At 44.3% G+C, this 23,501-nt stretch overlaps 1 protein-coding gene across 7 annotated transcripts in view; it reads left to right on the top strand.

The window, feature by feature from the left end:
- LOC146662851 (rab3 GTPase-activating protein catalytic subunit-like) overlaps positions 1-23,501 on the top strand; it is a 59,108-nt gene that overhangs the window by 18,721 nt on the left and 16,886 nt on the right. For 5 of the 7 annotated variants that reach the window (XM_085415415.1, XM_085415416.1, XM_085415410.1 and 2 more), the window contains 16 exons: positions 1,267-1,345; positions 1,441-1,573; positions 2,546-2,624; positions 3,728-3,847; positions 6,995-7,160; positions 8,154-8,253; positions 10,724-10,805; positions 10,990-11,058; positions 12,013-12,086; positions 12,801-12,893; positions 13,034-13,206; positions 13,808-13,909; positions 14,087-14,259; positions 21,818-21,872; positions 22,164-22,499; positions 23,277-23,414. In XM_085415415.1, coding sequence (XP_085271541.1) covers positions 1,267-1,345; positions 1,441-1,573; positions 2,546-2,624; positions 3,728-3,847; positions 6,995-7,160; positions 8,154-8,253; positions 10,724-10,805; positions 10,990-11,058; positions 12,013-12,086; positions 12,801-12,893; positions 13,034-13,206; positions 13,808-13,909; positions 14,087-14,259; positions 21,818-21,872; positions 22,164-22,499; positions 23,277-23,414 — 1,972 coding nt within the window. The remainder of the gene's footprint in view (positions 1-1,266; positions 1,346-1,440; positions 1,574-2,545; positions 2,625-3,727; positions 3,848-6,994; positions 7,161-8,153; positions 8,254-10,723; positions 10,806-10,989; positions 11,059-12,012; positions 12,087-12,800; positions 12,894-13,033; positions 13,207-13,807; positions 13,910-14,086; positions 14,260-21,817; positions 21,873-22,163; positions 22,500-23,276; positions 23,415-23,501) is intronic. The other 2 variants (XM_085415412.1, XM_085415414.1) reach the window with 2 other exon arrangements.

Here is a 23,501-nt window from a genome sequence, read left to right on the forward strand (position 1 = left end):
CACAGAGCGTGGACCGTTCACCCGACGGCACGTACACAGACGTATGAGCTGACCGCTCACAGAGTCTGAGCTGCAGGTTTTGTCACTCTGACCAAAATTGACTGAACCAGCAGCAAAAGAAGATCCAGACTAGGCTTCACGTTTGATACTCATCGTCATTAAATCTCTTATACTTTGGCTGGTTTGCTTCCACCACAATAAAATCACACTTCCTGTACAGCTCTCTCTCTCTGTGTGCTTCAAGAAAAGTTTCCCATCTCAAGTCTGTTTTCTGCATTATTCGCTGCTTATTATGCACCCGTCTACCGTTGTTTACAGTGCTGTTGGAGGCTGGGGTTTTTTGTTGTTTGTTTGTTTTTGTTTTTTAAACAAAACAGCAGTAAACCAGTAGGCTGTGGCTCCTTGTGTTTGTCAGGTGACAATAAACTAAATATAGCTAGATGGTACAGATTAGAGTCACTCTGTCAAAAGTCGGAATTTTCAACCTCAAAATCAGTAATAAAATAAATGGACTGGTTCTTATACAGCGCTTGCCTGCTCTCCTGGAGTACTCAAAGTGGTCTATACAACATGCCACACTCACTATTATCTATACGGTGAGCGCTTTCTAACTATCATACATATGCATTTATACTCTGATGGATGCATCGGAGAGCAAGTCGGGGTTAGTATCTTGCCCAAGGATATTTGGCATGCAAACTGGGGGAGCCGGGGATCGAACCACCAACCCTCTGATCAGCAGCTGACCTGCTCTACCTCCTGAGCTACAGCCAGCCCTTAAATAAATATATTAAATGACGAGAAACACGAGCGCACACTGAAAAAAAAACAAGGGACTCTGAGACACTGAGGCAGCTGATCTGGTTGGCCAATGTTAGCATCAGATTGATTCTTGTTTTAGTGGTTCCTTCCAAAATCACAATGCCACTAACCAAAGGTCACGAGGAGGGGGGAGGGGGGGGGGCTAAATGGTTGTTTGTACCAAAGCACTGTCTCGGCAAATTACTGCGTTGTCATGTCCTAATATGTTGATCCATTGGTTGGTGCAGCTCGTGTGTGCAGAGGCAGTTCAAATGGCTGCAGCCTCTTTAACGAATCACAGTTAACATTTGCATTCAGTCATATTCATTGCTTACTGTAGATGTAATATTTAAAGCACAGTGTGCTTGGAGGGAAATTCATTTCTGAAGATTAGTTTCAGTGGTTATTTAGCATGAACCAGACACTGTGCATGTATGCTGGGCTAATCTGTTCATCTGCCTGAAGTTTTGTGTCCAGAGTGGAGGAAGTGCTTAATGATTGGAAGCTGACAGGGAACACTGCACGGAAGGTTTCTCCAGAGAAGGTATTTTTTACTCATCAAATCTTTACATGCGTGTGAAGTATGCAGAAAGGAAGTATCTCACCTTCATCGTATGATGCTGCATTATCTGAACACAGGGGGAATACACCAGTGGAACCTGGGCGGAGAAGTCGCAGGAAATTAATTTTGCTGACTTCAAGTTCTACATAAGCCACTACTTTCTGAAACAAGAGTGTGAAGAGGATGATGGGAAGGACAACCTCGAGGAAGGTAGAGTCACTTTGTCTGCACTATTATCAACATCAGCTTTTCATTGACTGTTTGTTGTGAATGATGTCGACAGTGTTGGACAGTCCTGCTCAGTGCACATGCAGGCTGTGGTGGAAGGACCGTCACGTTTTCAGAATTTTGTTATCAGAACGATGACAAGCTGACATCCAGACTCCACACCCTTTATTATGTAGCTTTAGTTTTTATTATCCTGCAGGTTTGCAGAAATATTTATTATTATTAACATCATCCCAGGGCACAGCTGTGGGCCTCCATCCTCTGGTTTTCATGCTTTGACTCTGGCTTGTACCACAGCCTGCTCCCACACCACTGTTGAAACACTGATGAAGTAAACCTTGGAAAAAGCACGAGGTTTGGATGTATCCGCTTAAAAAAAGGAATAAACACCTTTTTTCTTTGTACAAATAAAAGCAGGCAAAGCAGAAATGTTACCTGGATACTTGCTTATTTGGTTGTGAATGGCAGTGGGCGTCCACTGAGGAGGGTAGCAAGGCTCCATCTTTGAAATTGAACGCTGCACTGAGGTCTAGCAGGACAAGCACAGAGATGAGTCCACTGTCAGAGGCCATAAGAAGATCATTTGTAACCTTCACTAAAGCTGTTTCTGTGCTGTGATGAGCTCTGAAACCTGACTGAAACTCTTCAAATAAACCATTCCTCTGCAGATGATCTGTTAGCTGTTTGACAACTACTCTTTCAAGGATGTTTGATATGAAAGGAAGGTTGGAGATTGGCCTGTAAGTCAGCTGGGTCTGTCCTGTACATCACTAGAGACACCAGTGATGTACAGGACAGTAAATTACTGCCACCTTGTGGCCGCAACAGAAATGAGCATCTGTGAAAGTCAACCCAGTACAGTTATTTTGGTAGATGTCCCACTTTAATAATCATATGCACCTCAGATGGTGTTTAAAATGAACAATGTTTTTGACACAGTTCTTCTATTGGCAGATGCTATACCGTTGGCAATGCAGGATCTTCTCTGTATGAACAATGATTTCCCTCCACGAGCCCACTGCCTGGTCAGATGGTAAGTTTAGTCTTTACTTTTTATGCTAAAAAACTGCTTCACTCAAAGTGGAGTGGAGTCATTTATCTGCACGCCTCACAGCGAGAAGGTCCCGGATCAAATCTGTGTGGAGATGCATCCTGTAACTGTGCCTGCGCAGGTTTCCTCCACAGTGCAAAGATGTGCATGTTAGGTTTGTTACGGATTCAAATATTGGGGATGGATACAAGAGGAAAAACCAAAATAACAACACTGGTCCAGCCGGGTTGAGTCAAACGATGATTTTAATGATCACACGCGTGGGAGATGGACACCGTACGCAGACAGCATCAGATCTCAAAATGGTGGAGCATTGATCAAACTCTTATAGCCTCTAGTGGCCCCCACCTAATCATAAAGCCTAAACATTCACATGCTTTCTCTCACACGGCGCCTAAGCTACGACCTTGGCTCCCTGTTTATCTGCTCCTGCTGAGATGGGGCAGAAAACCTCTCCAGTATGTTCTGTTCTCTTCTAATCAGACAAATAAGGCGATGACTTTCTGCGAACACTATTTCTTATAACTCAGCAGTATAATGCATCATAAAACAATATCATTCATTCACAGTAAATCAGCAGTCTAATGTAATGCAAATCAGTTTAACAAATGCAATAGTTATCAGCTTCGTCTAATTCAGGAGAATAATGCAAACTAAAACTACATAATAATTCACAATCTTTAATTAGGGGTCTAACATGGCATAAAATAATATTATAATCCCACAGGTTAAATGGATATGTGAGCTAGATACAGTGCATAGCATAAAGTGCAACATGAACATATAGTTTAAGTGTGTCTTTCATTTAAGAGAGCAAGTCCAGAAAGTGCAAGTGTTTCTGGCTTTGAGTTGCCAGAAAGACTTCGTAAATATAAGCAGAGAATCATAGATGCGTCTACAAAGAGGTAATTCAGACAATTTCTGAATATTTTATTTTTCTTCAGAGTGTAATAGTAAAATAATATCCCATTGATTAGTGATGGTCTTTATTGTTACCAAGGGATCTAACAGCATACAGAATGAAGCAAATGTTTCTTCCATCCTATGTGGATAAATGTCTGCTGTGATGCTGTATGTCTTGGTAGGTTTGGCATACGAGAGTTTGTGGTCATCAGCCCTGGAACGAACTGTGAGGCCGTCATCAGTGAGTCGAAATGCAACCTGCTTCTAAGCTCCATCTCCATCTCTCTGGCCAACAGTGGCTGGTAAGTTACGGTCATCGCACTGCGTGGAAGGTTTTGTGAGCACATTAGTGCCTCCTGACGGTGTGATGTGTGTTCATGTTTGAGTTTTAAGTGTGCAACTGAAGGAGTGATGGTTCACCCTTTGAAGGCGAACCATTTCTCTCTCACTATCGATAACGCCACAGTTTTCCCTTCTCCTCAGGTTAAGAGCTTTGGTGTCATCCTAGACAGTTCACTTTCCTATAAATCTCACATCAATAATTTCACCTATTCTGCCTGTTTCCATCTATGCAGCATTTTTTTTTTTTTTTGCCTGTCCCATTTGGTTCTTTAGCCGTCAGAATTGTTGTCTGAAGACCAACAAGGAGACCCAATGGATTTACTTTGCCAAATGGATCATCGTGGCATTGCCGTACTGGTCCATTTGATCGACCTTTGTTGTTGTTATTATTTATTTTATTTTATTTTCAGTTGTTACAGACGGGACAGACATGACTGAGGGATAGGAAAGGGAGAAAGAAAGAGGAAGGAAAAGAAAAACAGAAGGGGAGAGGGACAGTGAGAGAGGGCACTTAAAAAGAGAAAGAAGAGAAAAAAATCTTCTGGATCACCTGTTGAGAGAAAAAGAAAAGAAAACAAGCAAAAAAAACAAAGCAACATACTAAACACAACACCATCGCATTAATCTAGCTAAGTGTAAACAGCAGTAAATACTAAATATTGAATGTTGTTGTGCAGCACGCAGGACAGACAGCGCACAATGTGCTTGGAAATAGCACCAATAAAGGTGTAGTTTATGTCTATGAACAGTGAACACCCGTGTGCACACCTGTGTGGATCAGCGCGCTTGTATTCAAAAGGTTTCCCCATGTAACGGTCTGCAAGAGGATGTAGAGAGCCATAGCCCATTCTCCAGGGCATGAAGCAGGCATGGAGGAGATCCAGGCTCCAGACATCCAGAGGCCCCAGAGTGTGAGAGCCCAAGGAGGACCACCGGAGGGGCATCCGTGCCACCCTCCTGGGAAGAGCTGAGGAGAGCCCCAGACGAGGGGTCACCCCAGTAGCCACGGAGCAGAAGCCAGAGGGGGCTGCAGTGGCGTGCCCACCGGCTCTGCCGGCAGCCAGCTGTGCCAGAGTGAACCGAGCCGCAGGCCCGGAGGCCCGAGGGCCCCCTTTGCCCAGGAAGAGGCCCCGATGGCCAGCAGAGAACGGGGGTGTGTGAAGACCCCAAACCTCCCTCCTCTCGCTCATGTGTAGTGTTGCTGCGTGTTGTTCTAAGGTGCATTTAAAACATGGGAGAGCATGGTGCTGCTGCCAGAGAGCAGCAGGTGTTAGCACGGCCCCTCCCGAGAACCCTCAATGTCTACATGGATTTAAAGTTGAGAGGTGGGGTATGCAGCGTTAACAGATTACGTCCTTCTCTCTCCACCCAGTCTTCGTCCATTCTTGTCCACAGTCTCGTTACCTCCTGTATTGACTACTGCAATTCTCTTTTGCATGGTCTCCCCCATAAATCCCTCCATAAGCTTCAACTGGTTCAGAACTCTGCTGCTCGCATTATCACCAGAGCCCCCTCCTACCAGCACATCACCTGTTCTTCAGGAACTTCACTGGCTCCCAGTGGAGTTCCAGATAATATACAAACTTCTGCTCACCTTCAAGGCCATTCATAACCTCGCTCCTCCTTACCTTTCTGACCTGTTCAGCACTACCTGTTCTGCCCGCTCACTTCGATCTTCTTCTTCTATCCAGCTTTCTGTGCTTCCCTTCCGCCTCACCACCATGGGAAGCAGAGCTTATAGCTGCTCTGCTCCCAGGCTGTGGAGCTCTCTGCTCCCACATATAAGAAACACTGGTTCTCCCCCAGTTCAAATCTCAACTCAAAACCCATCTGTTCAAATCTGCATGTTCACTGTGAATCCACTGTTTGTTCATTTTATCTCTTACTTTTGTTTTTATTGCTCTTCATTGTGTCAGTGTTCTGTTATGTGTTTTTATCTATTGTACAGTGTCCTTTGGTGTCTTGAAGGGCGCTTTATAAATACAATTTATTATTATTATTGTTATTCTACTGGAAGAAGAGTTTTACATTTAGATTGGCTTTTATTTTTTATATTATTTCACTATCAATCTGAAAAATGTTAAAAAGCCTTTAAATTAACATGGTCTCATCCACCCCATGCCCCCCCTTTAGACTCACCCCTGTTTGCTGCAGGTAAAATGCGACGGTTGCAGGCTGTGACATGTAAACATGGTATCAGACTAAATGAATAGTTCATCAACATATTTGAATGTAGCCTGACTTCTGTAGCTTTCCTGCTGTGATGGAGGACGAGCTCTTTCAGAATAAAGGTTTTAATGATGATCACGAGAGCAGCGCTGCTGAAAGAAGTTTTCTTTCACTTTACCTGAGCTCACCGTCTCAGTAACGCCTCTTTGCTCCTGTCAGTGTGTAAACTTCAGCTCCACGTCAAACTGCAGCGTCATCATCACTGCTGCTGTGTTATCAGTGTTTTTGTTTAACACTGGGGATGTGTGGGCTTAATGTTGTCAGACCTTTTATTCACATGCTGCTCCTAAATAAGTTTGGTTTGCATGGCTGTTTATACTCACAAATGTGGCTGAATAATGTATATGTGTTAGTCCCCGTAGGCCGTAGCGAAATAACTCTGCATTTAACCCATTCACCCAATGCAGCGCCTGGGGAGTGTGTAGGGACCTTGCTCAGGGGTACCTCAGCTTAGCTTTTCACTTGATTCAAACCCCCAACCTTCTGATCCCGGGGCAGCCACTCTACCTACTGACCTATCCCTCACACACGTTTACATCGTTGAACAAGTCTGTGCTACAGAGCACGCAGCATCGCAGCATCGCAGCAAAGAATTGGTTTGGAGGATTTTTTTTAGAAGTGATGAATTGCTGCAGCCCCAGATTACGCCAATGAACACAACATATTAAAACCAGTCTGTGTAGCACTCAGCGGTCCGTGCAGTGACAGTGCTGACATACATGCCAGTACAATGCAGTTCTGCAGCTTGTTGCTCTGTGTTTCAGTCGGACTGTTTAGTTTAGCTGGATTGTTGCTGGTTGAGAGAAACTGAAGCTGGATGTCGGGCGTGTACCAGAGATCCTGCTAGTAATGCCTTCTGCTGTTTATCTTGTGTTCAGTCAGGTGCCGATGTTTGTGCAGATCCAGCAGAAGTGGAGGCGGATGTATGCCGGAGAGTGCAAAGGACCAGGCGTGCGCACCGACTTTGAGATCGTTCACCTGCGTCGAGCGCCCGTGCAGTACAACCACCTGTCCGGCCTACTCGACATCTTCAAATCTAAGATAGTAAGTGCTCTGGAACAAACATCTTTATATGGATCATATTTCAAGGTTGTTTGTTTGTTTTTAATAAAGAAAAATTAAAATTGTGCAGCCACAGAGCGTCATGTACCCATGTTCTACAAGTATCACCTCAGCATCCTGTTCCAGACCATTTTAGGACGATGTGAATCCTGTTAAATGCAACTAATAATCATAAAAGCATCCACGAAGTGCATGTAAATGTATTTTCTAAAACATTTATTCATCTGGTTTTTCCTGCTCATGTACAGTCTCTCCTCCTCCTCCTCCTCCTCCTGCTGTGCTCTGACAGTCACACAAAAACTGTATTCAACTTGAAAATAACACAAACATCTTATCTTATAATAAGAATATATTCTTGTAATAGTTCATCAACGAGCAGGTTGATAACAGTACAGCACACTGCTTAGTTATGTGAACATTGGGAAAACAGAAGAGGAAGAAGAAGACGTCTAATTCTGTGTAAATTCGGTTTCTGGATTTTTGTGAAATTAATTTGTGAATAAAATAAAGACTGTTAGGAAGTGGATGTTGGTTTAATGATCAGTTTGTTTGAACTTTGTTTATTCCTATTCCTGGAAACACAATGGATTCCCAGACATCACGTTGTTTAACCCTTTCATGCACAGTGGTCTGCAGCTATTCAAAGGCTGTTTTCTTGTATTTGTGTTGATGTTGATGGTAAACTTGCACAGAAACACTACACACTGATGTCTCCATACCCTTCATAAGTCAAAACCGATGTTGTCCACCTAAGTGGACATTTAAAAAATGAAGTTCAAAAATCTTATATTCATTCCTAAAGAAGAATAAAAATCCTGATTGATGTTGTCATCATCCACACATGAGGGTTAAATGTGTTCAGTATGTTCCCAGAAACAGCCGACAATGACGAGGTGTAATCCACGCCTGTACAGAGAGATTAATGCTGCAGCTTGTTACCATAAACATGAGCTGATGTCTTCCTGTTGTCATCAGGGTTGTTCCCTGTTCCCTCTGCCTCCAGTCAACATCGCCATTCGCTTCACCTACGTGCTCCAAGACTGGCAGCAGTATTCATGGCCACAGCAGCCTCCAGGTAGGCAGTACATGTTATGGTATTAATACACAAATAAAAAAAATGTAATATTATTATTAAGAAATTATTAAATTTTTTTTAAATACATGTCAGCAAGTGGCTGACATCCAGAAACCCTGCCAGTGGCTTTTAGGAGTCGTGTGTGTGATGCAGGTCATGTTGTTGTTTCCTGTGGAACGATTGTACCTGCTGGTTCCAGGTCGTTCTTCTGATAAGTCTTTTCACTCGTCTGTCTGAAATCGTGTGGGGAGCGCTTGGTCGTGGCTGGTTTATCGTAAATAAATAAAAACCCTGCAGGGGCAACGCCAGGTTTATGGCCCCAACAGTGCTCACTGGAACCTTCAGTAACTTAGAAGTTCTTCTGTAGCCGATGCCATCAGTCTTAAGTGTGCAAAGGTCTTGAGAGAGCTTGTTGGTTTTACCCATCATGAGACGCTTCTTGTGTGAAACCTGGCTAATGAGGCCATAGTTGGGACTGAACCGGCTGATATTAATTTGCACTAAGTGGCAGGATTGCTCTGTAATTACTCATAAATGTGTCTTTTTGCACCTTTCTTTCTGTCCAATACATTTCCCCCGTGTCATTCTTCATTGTTAGATGTCATGTACGGACATCTATGGTAGCGCTGGGTGATATGAGCAAAATGTAATATCACAATATTTTTTTGCTATATCACAAAACACGAAATAAATCACGATATGTTTAAGTTATTTTCAACCATATAGGATCTAAATTTGCACTTATTCAAACCGACCATTCAGGATGGTTTTCTATTGTTAACATAAAAATGATATGAATGAACTGAAATGTTTTCTTTTAACCATCAGCTGCACACAGAGGATTTTCACAGATTACAGTACAATCACAGTAAGTCTCTTTCTGTGGTCAACACTAGACTTTAACATCAAAAGATCACAGCAACAAAAAACGACGTCAAGAAAAAAATCATGAGTCAAAATAAAACGACTGAAATGAAAAAGCTGCTCTGTTGTTCTTATAAAAATGACAAAAATAAAAAAAATGGATGACATCAAATTACAGAAACAAGTCGAGACAGTGACTATAAAACAGTTTATTTAATGTTTGCTTGGTGTGCAGGGAGACGTTGACATGCAGGGTTTAAAACATCGTTACTTTTGCAGCGAGATTCATTCTCTCACCGTCTGAAACTCCTGATGTCGCCATATTTTTACCTGTTCAATTCCATTTTATTTATACAGCACCAAATCACAACAACAGTCGCCTCAAGGTGCTTTATATTGCACAGTATCGTACAATAATAGATACAGAGAAAAACCCAACAATCATATGACCCCCGATCAGCAAGCACTTTGGTGACAGTGGGAAGGAAAAACTCCCTTTTAACAGGAAGAAACCTCCAGCAGAACCAGGCTCAGGGAGGGGCGGGGCCATCTGCTGTGATTGGTTGGAATGAGAGAAGGAAGACGGGATAAAGACCTGCTGTGGAAGAGAGACAGAGATTAATAACAGATATGATTCAATGCAGAGAGGTCTGTTAACACATAGTGAGTGAAGAAGAAACACCCAGTGCATCATGGGAATCCCCCGGCAGCCTACGTCTATTGCAGCATAACTAAGGGAGGATTCAGGGTCACCTGGTCCAGCCCTAACTATATGCTTTAGCAAAAAGGAAAGTTTGAAGCCTGATCTTGAAAGTAGAGGTAGTGTCTGTCTCCTGAATCCAAACTGGAAGCTGGTTCCACAGAAGAGGGGCCTGAAAACTGAAGGCTCTGCCTCCCATTCTACTTTTAAATACTCTAGGAACAACAAGTAGGCCTGCAGAGCGAGAGCGAAGTGCTCTAATAGGGTGATATGGTACTACAAGGTCATTAAGATAAGATGGGGCCTGATTATTTAAGACACAGGCATCGAACTCCAGGCCTCGAGGGCCGGTGTCCTGCAGGTTTTAGATGTGTCCTTGATCCAACACAGATGATTTAAACGGCTAAATCACCTCCTCAACATGTCTTGAAGTTCTCCAGAGGCCTGGTAATGAACTAATCCTTTGATTCAGGTGTGTAGACCCAGGGTGAGATCTAAAACCTGCAGGACACCAGCCCTCGAGGCCTGGAGTTGGCAAAGCCTTATTTAAGACCTTGTATGTGAGGAGCAGGATTTTGAATTTTCACCATCGTACGTAGAAAAACTCACAATACATCGAGTTTATTTGTTATATTGTTTGATTTAAAGTTGTTTCTCTGCATGTGTGGATTGGATGGGTTGTTACCAACATCTAGTGAGAATTTCATGTGAACATCACCTTTAGAAATATATGTAGACAATTGGTGATGCGTTCAATATGTTTTACGTGTGTGTGTGTGTCACAAACAGAGGTTGGTTGTGTTACTGAACTCCCTGACTGTGAGGAAGCCCTGGGTGGGCTCTGGTGACAGACTGCCTGCTTTGCTGTTTGGATGATTATTCAGTTTTTTGTGTTTTTTCTGGCAGATTTTGATGCGCTCCTTGGTGGCGAGGTGGGGGGGGTGGAGTTTGGGAAGTTTCCATTCGGTGCCTGTGAGGAGCCAATAAGGTAAAAACTGATGATACTTTCTAAAAATTACAGTCACATGTTTTCTGCACACTGAGCAGTCGGTGTGACGGCTTTGTTGCTTATCACGTGGTCTCGGAGCCTCTTCATCATCATCCTTATCTGTGGGTCTGAGGAAGACTTACTTTGTTTGCTGTTACTGTGTTTCTGTTTTTCACTTTTGTAGTGAACTTCATCTCGCAACAACCTGGCCTCATCTTACTGAAGGCATAGTTGTGGATAATGACGTGTACAGGTAAGGCTGTGTATGCAGTGTTCTGGTGTACTGTACTAAGAGCAGCTGCAATATACCAGCTAGTTCGTTTTGTTACCTCGCAACACTCAGCCTCACTGCAACTGCGTCACCAGCTGAGCCACGAGGAAACCGATGGGCTCAAATTGTGGTCATAAATATTTTGTACTTGTGAGTTCAAACTCACACACTGCTAGGGAACCTGAGCGCAGAGTTTTACACCCAGTTTGTTGCTTTGTGTCTGTAAGACGACCTTAACAAAAAAAAAATTGTAACTCGTGTAAATATTTTTTACAAACACACAAATTCTCATCTGTAGATGCACAAACATAAAATCTTCAGATATTCTGGCTTACAAGGTTACAAAGCTCACAACTACACATTTGATTTGCAAGTACAAATGACCACAATCTGAGCCCATAGAAACCAGCACTAATCAGCCAGTGACCACAGCTGATGCTAGCGTGGGCTAAAGTGCACCACACTGAGTGATGAGGTACCCGGGCTAGAAAGACAACTCCAGTTTGAGGCGCATGTCCTCCTGACATTTGGTGTTTGTGTTAACGATCCAATGGAAAAGCTTTGATGGGAGTGAGCTGTTCACTTGCACTATAGCACACAAAACGCTGCGCTGAGCACTGAGTGTTGCATCCGTGTACACACTGCATTGCTTCATATTTCACTCGTAAAGTAGGAAATGGGTGGAGCAGTTTATTAAAAGGGTAAACGTACATGGGTTTGATTGTAAGGCCCAAACAGAGCTGGCACAGGTCTAACAAGCATGAAGGGACAAACTGAGTGTGACATAAGGAAATGCTTACATGTGTAATTATCTTGATTACTGGTGAAGGACTACGTCACATGTAATCAAACATGACTCATTACTTATAAAAACCCTTTAACTAAAAGTGTATCAGAAACTCTCCTCTACTGTTTACTCTGGTTATCACCCAACAGTGACCTCGACCCTCTTCAAGCTCCTCACTGGTCAGTTCGAGTCAGGACGGCTGAAAATCCTCAGTGTTTACTGGGTAAGTTAAGCTGATCAGTGGGACACTCGGGGACAGAGACCATGATGCTTTGGGGCAGACCACAGAGGTTTTACTAGTCAGTACAGATTTCAAACACACCGCTACATACAACATTAAGGTCAGTGCATTAAGTGCACTGACCTTAATGTTGTATTTTTCTGGTTGCTAATACACTTGGATCCATTACAAACATACACATTGTTGTGTGATGTGTGAAGACTTTTTATGGCTTTGTTTTTTGTCCAAACAGCACAGAGGAAACTATTTCTAAGCTAAAATTCATGCATCAAATGATACGCAGCAGCTAAGACGGATGTAATCAAGCTACCGATAGAAAGAACATAGTAAAGGACAAATAAAGTGTCTTTTTTTCCTCATTGTTCTATGTGTGGGCCTCCTACTTCCTCCCACAGTCCAAAGACATGCAGTTAGTGGGGACAGGTTCATTGGGGCTCTAAATTTCCCACGGTGTGAATGTCTGTCTCTGTGTTTGCCCTGCGGCAGACTGGCGACCTGTCCAGGGTGTGCCCCGCCTCTCATGACAGCCCCAAGCACTTTACATGTGATGTAAAGTGGACTTTTATTTTGTTGCCACGTCCATGATTTAGAAAATGTTACACAGATGTTGTCCTGCTTCGCTGTGCTGAAGCGTGTGCTTCATGAAAAGTTTGAATAAGAAAATATCAGGTCAGTAACTGTTTGTGTTCCCTGTAGGTGAGGCTGTGACAGAGCTCTTTAAACTCTGCTGTAGGACTGAGTGTACAGAGGAGATTCCTGGAAGAGGATACGCTGAAGATGAGGGCAAAGGTCAGGTTCCTGGCTTTACTTGTTGAGTGACCATATTGCATTCTGGAAACATGCGTAGTTTACTGGGAGATCTGGGCATCTGTGCTGACCCAGGCCTCAGCAATTGAACAGAAACTCTTGGATGTGTTTGTCGTCTGTAGAAAACAGTGATATCAGCTCTGCTTTGTCCAAGTTGACCGAGCCAGCAGCAACTGTGCCCATTTCCAAACTGTCTGTCTCCAACATGGTGCACAGTGCCCGGAAGCACATTCGCCGCCATCGACGCATCGATGAGTCGCCCCTTAACACCGAGATACTCAATTCTGTCCTTCTGGTAAGAGTTAATCATGTAACCTGTTTAAAAGGCATTAACTAGTCGGAGTTGACTGATACTTGACTGAGTTTTAATGGTTTCAGCTCATTTTATGAGGAAACTGATTCTGACAGAAGAGGTGTGGATCCCGTGTTAGGAGACGGTGAGCGTGATATTCAGAGCAGCAGAGACCTCGGAGCGTGTGGTAGTTTGACTCGTACTGATGTGGCTCCTCTGCTTCTTTTCACAAACAGTTTTTCCTTCCTGGTCACTGTTGAGCCCGTCACACTCAGCAGCTCGAGCTCGAGCTAAGACAGCCTTGAATCTTCAAACTACAGCCGTAATTGCATTTATGTCTTAGAGTGCTGGCCACAGATATTGATCCCATCTGACAGCAGCTCAGTAAAGCACAAGAGCGTCATCTTAAACAGGATATCAGGCAGCGTTCTTATTTTTATTGTCTACTTCTGGTCACATCCTGCTTTTGCCACTGAGCGATCAGCATCCTGTGTTTTATCATGAAGTGATGACTACGTGAGCTCCACTTGTTTAATTCTTCTAACATCTAGAAAACAACAGAGTTTCTAAATGACAGACTTATTTATTTGTGTTTGTGTCTCAGTATCTGTTTCCAGATGCTGCTGTGGAGAAGTCTGACTGTAAGAATAACACTCAGCTGTCCAACTCCAGTGGGACATCGGAGCAAGAGAAAACCTCTGATTATGTATGTTTGCCTCTTCACCACTCGCACACTCAAGGTTACACTCAGGTCAGGTCCAATATAAGTTTCAGAGTGAAGACAGGCTCAGTGCTGTCAGTACTTTGTCAGGATTTTTATTAGAATGTATTAAATTTGGTGTCCTGCTGTTTGATTTCATGCTGGTCTTTTCCCTCGTTGTAGAACCTTTTCCACCAGCTGAAGTCAGCCCCCAGTGACAGTCTGACCTACCGTCTGGCTCTGTGTGTGTGTCTGGTCAACTATTACTACGGTGGGCTGCGGGCTGTTGGACACCTCTGGCAGGAGTTTGTCCTTGAGTTGCGTTACCGGTGGGAAAATAACCATCTTATTTGTGGGTGGGTACCTCACAGGCTCGTGCTGCTTTGATTTTAAAGATGTCACACATATTAACATTTTCATTTTATAGCAGGTAAAATAAGTAGGGATGGGTATCGAAAACCGGTTCTTGTTGAGAACCGGTTCCCACTGTTTCAGTTCCTTGGAAGTGTTTGCCATTTTTGCAAATGATTCCCTTATCGATTCCAGTCGCCCCGAATGACGTCACCACGTTGCGGAGCGTCATTTACCTGGCAGGAAACATGGCGCGTAAGCAGCTCAAACGCTCAAAAGTTTGGTTATACTTTACGAGAACGGATGACAACAGGGCAACTTGCAATACTTGCAAAGTGGATGTTTCATTTAAGGGAGGAAACACTACGAATATGCAAAAGCGTTTGCTCACAAAACACGTGATAACCTTGAATGAATGTCGTGTTTTTAATTCCCCTCCGGACTCGTGAATCTCAACCCAGCAGCAGCGGTAACGTTTGCACGTCCTCTCCCGTTAATGCGGCAGGTAAATAATCAGCTAACAGTGCATATTATGTTAGCGCGATCTGCCTTATTACAAAACCATTACTGTGCATTTAGTGACCATGATGAGAGACAGAGTCTGGCTCAGATGCTGGCAGCTCTCGCTGCAGTCTACCGGCAGCGTCTCCTTTCAGGCCAGGATAGACGAATGTCACCGAGCAGTGACTCAGTTTGTGGTCAAAGGCTTGCACCCATTTGCCACAGCAGATGCCCCCGATTTTCGGTAAGTGAATGTGTTTAATTGTAGGCAGGGACATTTCTGGATATTCTTGTGTAATTGCTACAGAATAATTTATGTTATACTTTGTTATTGCTACAGAAGAACATTTACAATTTTTTTTCCTGGGGACCCTGGGACACCCCATTGAAGAGCCGTAGGCTGTGGATCTCTTAAGATCTCACTGTTGGGTTTGTAAGGCCATGTTACTCCTAAATTTCTATCTTGTTCAAAGAGAAGATATAAAACAAAGTTCAAAGCTAATCGACCTTAGTGTTCTCCTTTTTTAAAAAGAATCGATAAAGAATCGAATCGTTAAACAGAATCGAAAATGGAATCGGAATCGTGAAAATCTTATCAATACCCATCCTTAAAATATGTATTGAACACGTCAGCAGTTCTCTAAGCAAATATATTTCTAAAGGTGCTTTGATGTGAAATTATCACCAGATGTCGGTAACACAGGGACATTAAACACACAGACATTTATTTATTACTTTATACAAATGTTGGTGATGACAGTTCATGGCAGCGTCTGTATGGAGAAACCAGTCCCATCATTGCTCATGACTTTGACCCACTCACCACACAAACGGTCTCTAAATCCCGAATGCTCCGTGGATCCTTCCCACAGATTCGGCTCAGGTGATTGGCTGGGCCGTTCCAGCAGCTTTACTTGATTTCTCTGAAACCAACAGTTTCCATTGGCTGTGTTTGAGATCATGGTCTTGCTGAAACATCCATCCTTGTTTCATCTTCATCATCCTGGTAGATGGCAGCAGATTTTAATCAACAATGTCTCCATTCATCCTTCCTGGAGTTATGTTTAATGGCTCAGTCCCTTTTGCAGCTTGTTATAAAGTTTTTATGCATAACTTTTCTAAGCAATCACACATTTTTTTGGGAACATCAAAATCATAATGCTCCCACCTCCAGACTTCAGTGTTGCTGTGGTGTTTTTGGGATGCAGCCACCCAAACACGGTGTGTTTACAGCATTCAAAGAGTTTTGCTCTTAACAAAGGCAGTCGCACTTTTCTCCTCTCCCTTAGCTTCCCTGCTTAGCCTCTTGTGTCCTTGTCTAGTCTCGTGTTTTTTGTATTACTTTTCCCTGGAACACTCTCTCACAGTCTGTTCTCTAAAACCTAAAAGAGGAATTATGGATTTGATCAACTGGTCCCTGAATGCAATTGACACCCCTTTCTCAACGAGAAGTCTGGGCTCGGGTGAGCCTGAGTGCTGAAGATATCTACCTATTCGGAACCATGATAACAGGGTTCTTGCTGATCGGAGCTGGCTTGGCCCTGACTTATCGAAGAATTAAGAAAGCGGAACCAGCTGTTCAAACCCCCACAAGGCTGCCCGCTGGGATTCAAACGATGGGAAGAGGCGTGAGTTTCTCAAAATGAGCTCATTGAGTGCAGCATGGATAAGATCTTGGAGAAGCTTACGGCTGCTGTGAATACTCAGAATAAGACTTCTGAGTGCAAATTGGATCACATCTTGGAGAAGCTCACTGTGGTCGTTGTTAACTTGTTATTTTCTGTTATACTGCGAGAGTACTGTTGCCTGCGAAGGGTTGTTGTTGGTGTGGAGAAAAATGGCGTAACAAATAAAGCGCTTGGAGTGAGACTACGACGTCGTGTCTTTTGAGTTAACAGTCGTGAGTTCTCAGAATCGGCTCTCTGAGCACAAGAATGACAACATCACGGAGCGCAAGTTTGATAACATCATGGAGAAGCTCACGGCTCTCCAACGGGAGATTGAGAGACCAGTGTCGGAGTGTTAGAACAGCTTTGAAATTCATATGAGCTGTTCGCACTAAAGTAAAAACTTCCATCACTTATGCGGATACCCCTTCGGCCCCAGCCGTGGGCTCAAGGCTGGGGCCGAACAACAACTCCCTGATAACGACTGTGTTTAGACTGTTCTTCCCACTCCATGCAAGGCCACCTGGGTTGGCTGGAAGACTGTTTACTTAGCCTGGCAGGGAGGAGGACACTGTCTCAGCTGAACTCTGGACACGCACACGCTTACACAGACATATATATACACATGCAGATGTACACTCCTCCCCCCTCCAAACGCCTTCGACGCTTATTCCCCTCCGATGCTGACGGTGGATCAAGGAGACCAGCGCACGCAGGCCCGGATGTGCTGTCTACACTGGCTGTCTCTCACCCTTTACCCATCCCTGTTGCTTGTCATGTGTTTCTTTCGTGTATTAAGAGTTGTTTCATGTGCAGAGGTGTTTTTTTTCTGTTCTCAAACTGATCTCCCTGTTGGAGCTCAGTCTGGGGGGAGTTATTTTTTTCTCCTTATCTTTCCTCATGTGGTGCATTTTCCATTGTTACACCTCTCTGACCTGTCTTCCCCATGTGATGTTTGTGTCATGTATGTATGGTCAGAAGGGTAAGATGGCGCTGGCAAAGGTCGGCAGCCTTAACCCAATTTCCATCGGGGTCAGCCTTCAGGATCAATAAAGTTTTATTGAATTGAATTGAATTATGTGACCAAACTATGTTAAAGTTAAAGCGTATTGTTGTACCTATGCATTACACTGGAGCAGAGCTTACATACATTCTTACCTGCTTACACTCATCATTCATTCGTCAAACTGAATAAAATGGCAATAAAATAGGGTGGCTGCAGCTCAGGCAGTAGAGCGGGTCGTCTACTGATCGGAAGGTTGGTGGTTCAATTCCTGGCTTCCCCCAGTCTGCATGCCAAATATCCTTGGGCAAGATACTAACCCCAAATTGCTCGCCGATGCATTCATTGGAGTGTGTGTGTGTGAGAGAGAATGTTACTTAGAAAGCACCTAGAAAAATGTGCTTGTGCGAATGGGTGAATGCACAAGTTGTGTAAAGTGCTTTTAGTGCTCAGAAGAGTAGAAAAGCGCTATATAAGAACCAGTCCATTTACCATTTAACCAGAGGAGTATTGCACTGGTTGGATGGCAGCAGCCATGGAGGGAGGGTGTAATTGTCCCGTGTTATGCTGGTGTTTTGTATTAGATGTAAGCTTACATTTGGCAGCATTAGTGAACATTCTACTGAATGTTACACAGGACTGTCTCAGGTAGGAGGGAGGCTCACTCGGTCCGTTCACTGAGCTTAGTGTTCAGTGATCGATGGTCCAGGGGAAAAGCTGTTTTCTTAGCCTGGCTGTCCTGTTTCTTGAACAGGTGCTGTCCAGGATGAGATGAGATTTGATTGGCTCTCCTGAGACAGCGAGTGCTGACCATGTCCTCCAGGGAAGGAAAGGGACAGGCACTATTCTTCTGTGCTGTCTTAATGACCCACCGAGCAGTTAGCATACCAAGCTGTTAGCAGTAGGTGGGGACACACTATGGTGCTGTGGTAAAAAAGCCACCAAGACTTTCTTCTCCAGATGGTGGTTCCTCCTCCTCAGCATCCTGAGGTGGAGTCTTTGACTTTGGACCATGAGAGGTCCTCAGCTACGTGAGTCCCCAGGAACGAGGACACTCGCTGAACACAGTCTGCTTGATGTGGAGAGGAACGTGTTTCCCTCTGCTGAGGTCACATCTCCTTAGTTTTGATGGCGCTGAGCAGACGGTTGTGTTCATTGCAGCAGCCTGTCAGGTTTTTAACCTCCTGCCTGTTCGCCGTCTTCTCCACTGATGATTGTCGCATCATCAGCAAATGTAACGATGGTGTTAGAGGGGCAGGTAGGTGTGAACTCATGAGTGTACAGGAGAGCAGGCAAAGACGCCTGTGGATACTTTATGAATGCAGATGATAATATTCTGCCAGCGTTTCACAGACTTGTTCAGCAAACTTTAAACACACTTCACGCTTCTCTTTTTTTCTGTGGCTCTTGCGCACATATAGTTTTCTTTGAAACAGTCGTACCTGCTGATTCCAGGCCTTTCTGTGGCTCTTCATAACTGGGCCTTGACTCTTCTGATAATTCTTTTCACTGGTCTGTGTGAAATCTCGTGGCCCATTTATGGTGAAATAATATTCTTTCCACTTTACCAAAAGTGCGCTGGAACCTTCAGTAGTTCTACTGTGACCACTGCCACCAGCATGTTTTGCAAAAGTCTTGAGAGAGCTCGTTGTTTTTACCCATCATGAGACGTTTGTTGTGTGAAACCTGAATAATGAGACCATCAGTTGGGACTGAACCAGCTGATATTTGATTTGATATTAATTGGCGAGGTCTGTGACGAGTTACATGACTCTTTGGTGGCAGGACTCCTGGGCTGGAGGTGCGAGTCCCACTGAGTCTGTGGATGTTGTTGGACTGTCCTGGTTTCCCACCTCGGGATAAGCAGACTACAGTAGCGGTTTCCCTTTCTAAGAAGTGGGACTCTAGGGGCTGTGCTTGAACTTGGGAATGATACTCCAAAGCCTCCCTGGAAGTCTGTGACTGGGTCAGTTCGTTAGTTGAACCTGAGGTTGAGGATATATTTTCAGCCCTGCAGCTCCTCTGCCTGCTGTCAGATGGTGACGGCATACAAAGTATCTGGTACCACTGTCCTCTGTGTGCTGCTGTTGGTCCGTCAGCTGTGGAGAGAGTGAAGAATAAGTGATAATGAAAAGTTGTTGTTCTCGTTGAACTCTGTTATTGCTGCTTTATTCGTGGCCAACACTCAGCAGATATTGGCATCAGCCGATTTCAGTCGGGATCTCAATGGAGTTCATGGAAGAGCAGAACCTATTTGCAAACATTTGTGGAAACACATTTTGAGACCAGAGGAGATGGATTTGTCAGAGCGGGGGCCCCCAGGCTGTGGAGTGCTTTGCCTCCATCATTATGTTGCCTTGATTGCATTTACAGTGGGGCAAAAAAGTATTTAGTCAGCCACCGATTGTGCAAGTTCCCCCACTTAAAATGATGACAGAGGTCAGTAATTTGCACCAGAGGTACACTTCAACTGTGAGAGACAGAATGTGAAAAAAAAATCCATGAATCCACATGGTAGGATTTGTAAAGAATTTATTCGTAAATCAGGGTGGAAAATAAAGTATTTGGTCACCTCAAACAAGGAAAATCTCTGGCTCTCACAGACCTGTAACGTCTTCTGTAAGAAGCTTTTCTGTCCCCCACTCGTTACCTGTATGAATGGCACCTGTTTGAACTCATCATCTGTATAAAAGACACCTGTCCACAGCCTCAAACAGTCAGACTCCAAACTCCGCCATGGCCAAGACCAAAGAGCTTTCGAAGGACACCAGGAAAAGTATTGTAGACCTGCACCAGACTGGGAAGAGTGAATCTACAATAGGCAAGCAGCTTGGTGTGAAAAAATCAACTGTGGGAGCAATCATCAGAAAATGGAAAACATACAAGACCACTGATAATCTCCCACGATCTGGGACTCCACGCAAGATCTCATCCCGTGGGGTCAAAATGATCATGAGAACGGTGAGCAAAGATCCCAGAACCACACGGGGGGACCTGGTGAATGACCTGCAGAGAGCTGGGACCAAAGTAACAAAGGTCACCATCAGTAACACACTACAACGGCAGGGAATCAAATCCCGCAGTGCCAGACGTGTTCCGCTGCTGAAGCCAGTGCATGTCCAGGCCCGTCTGAAGTTTGCCAGAGAGCACATGGATGATACAGCAGAGGATTGGGAGAATGTCATGTGGTCAGATGAAACCAAAGTAGAACTTTTTGGTATAAACTCAACTCGTCGTGTTTGGAGGAAGAAGAATACTGAGTTGCATCCCAAGAACACCATACCTACTGTGAAGCATGGGGGTGGAAACATCATGCTATGGGGCTGTTTTTCTGCCAAGGGGACAGGACGACTGATCCGTGTTAAGGACAGAATGAATGGGGCCATGTATCGTGAGATTTTGAGCCAAAACCTCCTTCCATCAGTGAGAACTTTGAAGATGAAACGAGGCTGGGTCTTCCAACATGACAATGATCCAAAACACACCGCCCGGGCAACAAAGGAGTGGCTCCGTAAGAAGCATTTGAAAGTCCTGGAGTGGCCTAGCCAGTCTCCAGACCTCAACCCCATAGAAAATCTGTGGCGGGAGTTGAAAGTCCGTGTTGCTCGGCGACAGCCCCAAAACATCACTGCTCTCGAGAAGATCTGCATGGAGGAATGGGCCAAAATACCAGCTACTGTGTGTGCAAACCTGGTAAAGACCTATAGTAAACGTTTGACCTCTGTTATTGCCAACAAAGGTTATGTTACAAAGTATTGAGTTGTATTCTTGTTATTGACCAAATACTTATTTTCCACCCTGATTTACCAATAAATTCTTTACAAATCCTACCATGTGGATTCATGGATTTTTGTTTCACATTCTGTCTCTCACAGTTGAAGTGTACCTCTGGTGCAAATTACTGACCTCTGTCATCATTTTAAGTGGGGGAACTTGCACAATCGGTGGCTGACTAAACACTTCTTTGCCCCACTGTATTTTTATAAACAGCAGCTTGAGACTCATTTATTTAGCCTGGCTTTGAACTAGATTTGTGCTGTTTCATATTATTGTGAAGCACTCTGTGGTTCTTATCCTGTGCCATATAAATAAAGTCAAATGCTGGATGTCTGTACTTTGTCCAGCTTCAGCTGACCAGCTGAGCTGACACTTTAGAATCGGGCTTTGGTGTTGTTGTCAGTCATGTTGGATCTCCGTCCGTCTCTAATAACAGACAAATGACCAAAATGTAAAAATCCAACTCCAAGTACATAATACCAGGTACAAAAGCCCCTGCAGTGTTTGTGCCGTGCTCTAACTAAAACTTTGCTTGAAATTGTTTAAGCAGTATTTGTTTCTCTGTTAACACACTGGTGTTCACTCATATCCATCTCTGTGCTTCCTAATCTGCAGGCTGGCAGGTGGAGCTCCTGATCTTCGCTGTTGTCTTTTGCATCAGAAGTTCCAGGTAGCCACACAGTGCAAGGACTAATTGAACGATTTAAAAGACAAAAAACAACATCATGCACATTTGTAGACTTGCAACTTTAATTCCAGTGGTTTATCAAAAGTGTTGTGTTAACTTTGATAATTGGAACGATGTTTAGGTGATAAAGAGAAAAATGAATTCTGAGAGCTGATGCTCAGTGTGATACAGCATCTTCAAACTCCCAAACACCTGTTTATGTCGTGTTGTCTGTTGAACACAAGTAGCAGTGTTATGTTTCCATGTGTGAAAAGAGTTTTTGTTCCTGGACAGATGCTGAATTGTTGTATCGAAAGGAAGAAGGCCAGAGATGAATCTCACAAGGTACCCGAGGGGAAAGAAAAGGAACACAGGGTCTCAGGTGCCTGCCAGAAGAGCCGCCAAGGACCAGAGTGTGCAACCAGTGCTTCCAGTTCAACAAGAGAGATGTCTCAAGGAAAATCCTGGGACTCGTGGAGTGACAGCGAGGAGGAATTCTTCGAGTGCCTGAGTGACCAGGGCGAGACTGAGGCGACACAAGCTGAGGGCAGAGCTGAGGGCAGGCTGCACCCCCACAACAACATGACTCTGCTCAACTCTGCAGAGCCTCTCTATGTTCCCGTCACACAGGTCAGAGTCACTGCCTCACTGTGCAAACACATCATATGCTGTTATTTATTCCAAATACAGCATGTTGAAAATAATAGTCGGGTCACATGGGGTGGAGCCTATCCCATACCATAGGGCGAGAGGCGGGGTTCACCCTGGACAGGTCGCCAGTCGCAGGGCGAACACAGAGAGACAGACAAACATTTAACCCAGGGGTGGGCAACTCCAGGCCTCGAGGGCCGGCGTCCTGCAGATCTCACCCTGTGTCAACACACCTGAATTAGATGATTAGTTCAGCCTCTGGAGAACTTCCACGATAAGGATAAGCTTTATTTGTTGGTTGCCTGCAACTGAGATGACCTAATCGACCATAGATACAATGTACAAACTTAACATTGGGGATACAGGTCAGGCTAACTAGCAACAAAGGATAGCCCTAACCCAAGACACGTTGAGGAGGTCATTTAGCCATTGAAATCAGCTGTGTTGGATCAAGGACACATCTAAAACCTGCAGGACACCGGCCCTCGAGGCCTGGAGTTGGACACCTCTGATTTATGCTCTCATTCACACCTGTGGGCAGTTTAGAGTCAGAGTTAACCCAACCCCACTCGCTCCATGTTCAAAGACCTGCAGTTAATAATTAGAACTAAAAGAAAGCGGTTGTAACAGTACAGAGGCGGCCTTTGTGTGACAAAACCATGAAAGCAGATCTCATATAAGTGGTTCACAGAAATGTCATTAAGCTCAGCTGAAGCTGACTGAGTCTGATATCTGTGCGTCATGTTTCATTTTCAGGAACCTGCTCCAATGACAGAGGACCTGTTAGCAGAGCAGTCAGAGGTACTGACCAAACTGGGCACATCAGCTGAAGGTACCCACCTGCGTGCTCGGATGCAGAGTGCCTGTCTGCTATCTGACATGGAGTCCTTCAAAGTGAGTCGGACACACTCTGGGTCAGCTGTCTCCTAAGTTTCTTAGTGCTTCCTGTCTAACATCCACACTTAGACGGACACATCAGAG

This window comes from Rhamphochromis longiceps, linkage group LG8, assembly GCF_057381845.1.
Source record: "Rhamphochromis longiceps isolate RC_006_pf linkage group LG8, R_longiceps_female_GT1.1, whole genome shotgun sequence".
Taxonomy (NCBI): Eukaryota; Metazoa; Chordata; class Actinopteri; order Cichliformes; family Cichlidae; genus Rhamphochromis; species Rhamphochromis longiceps.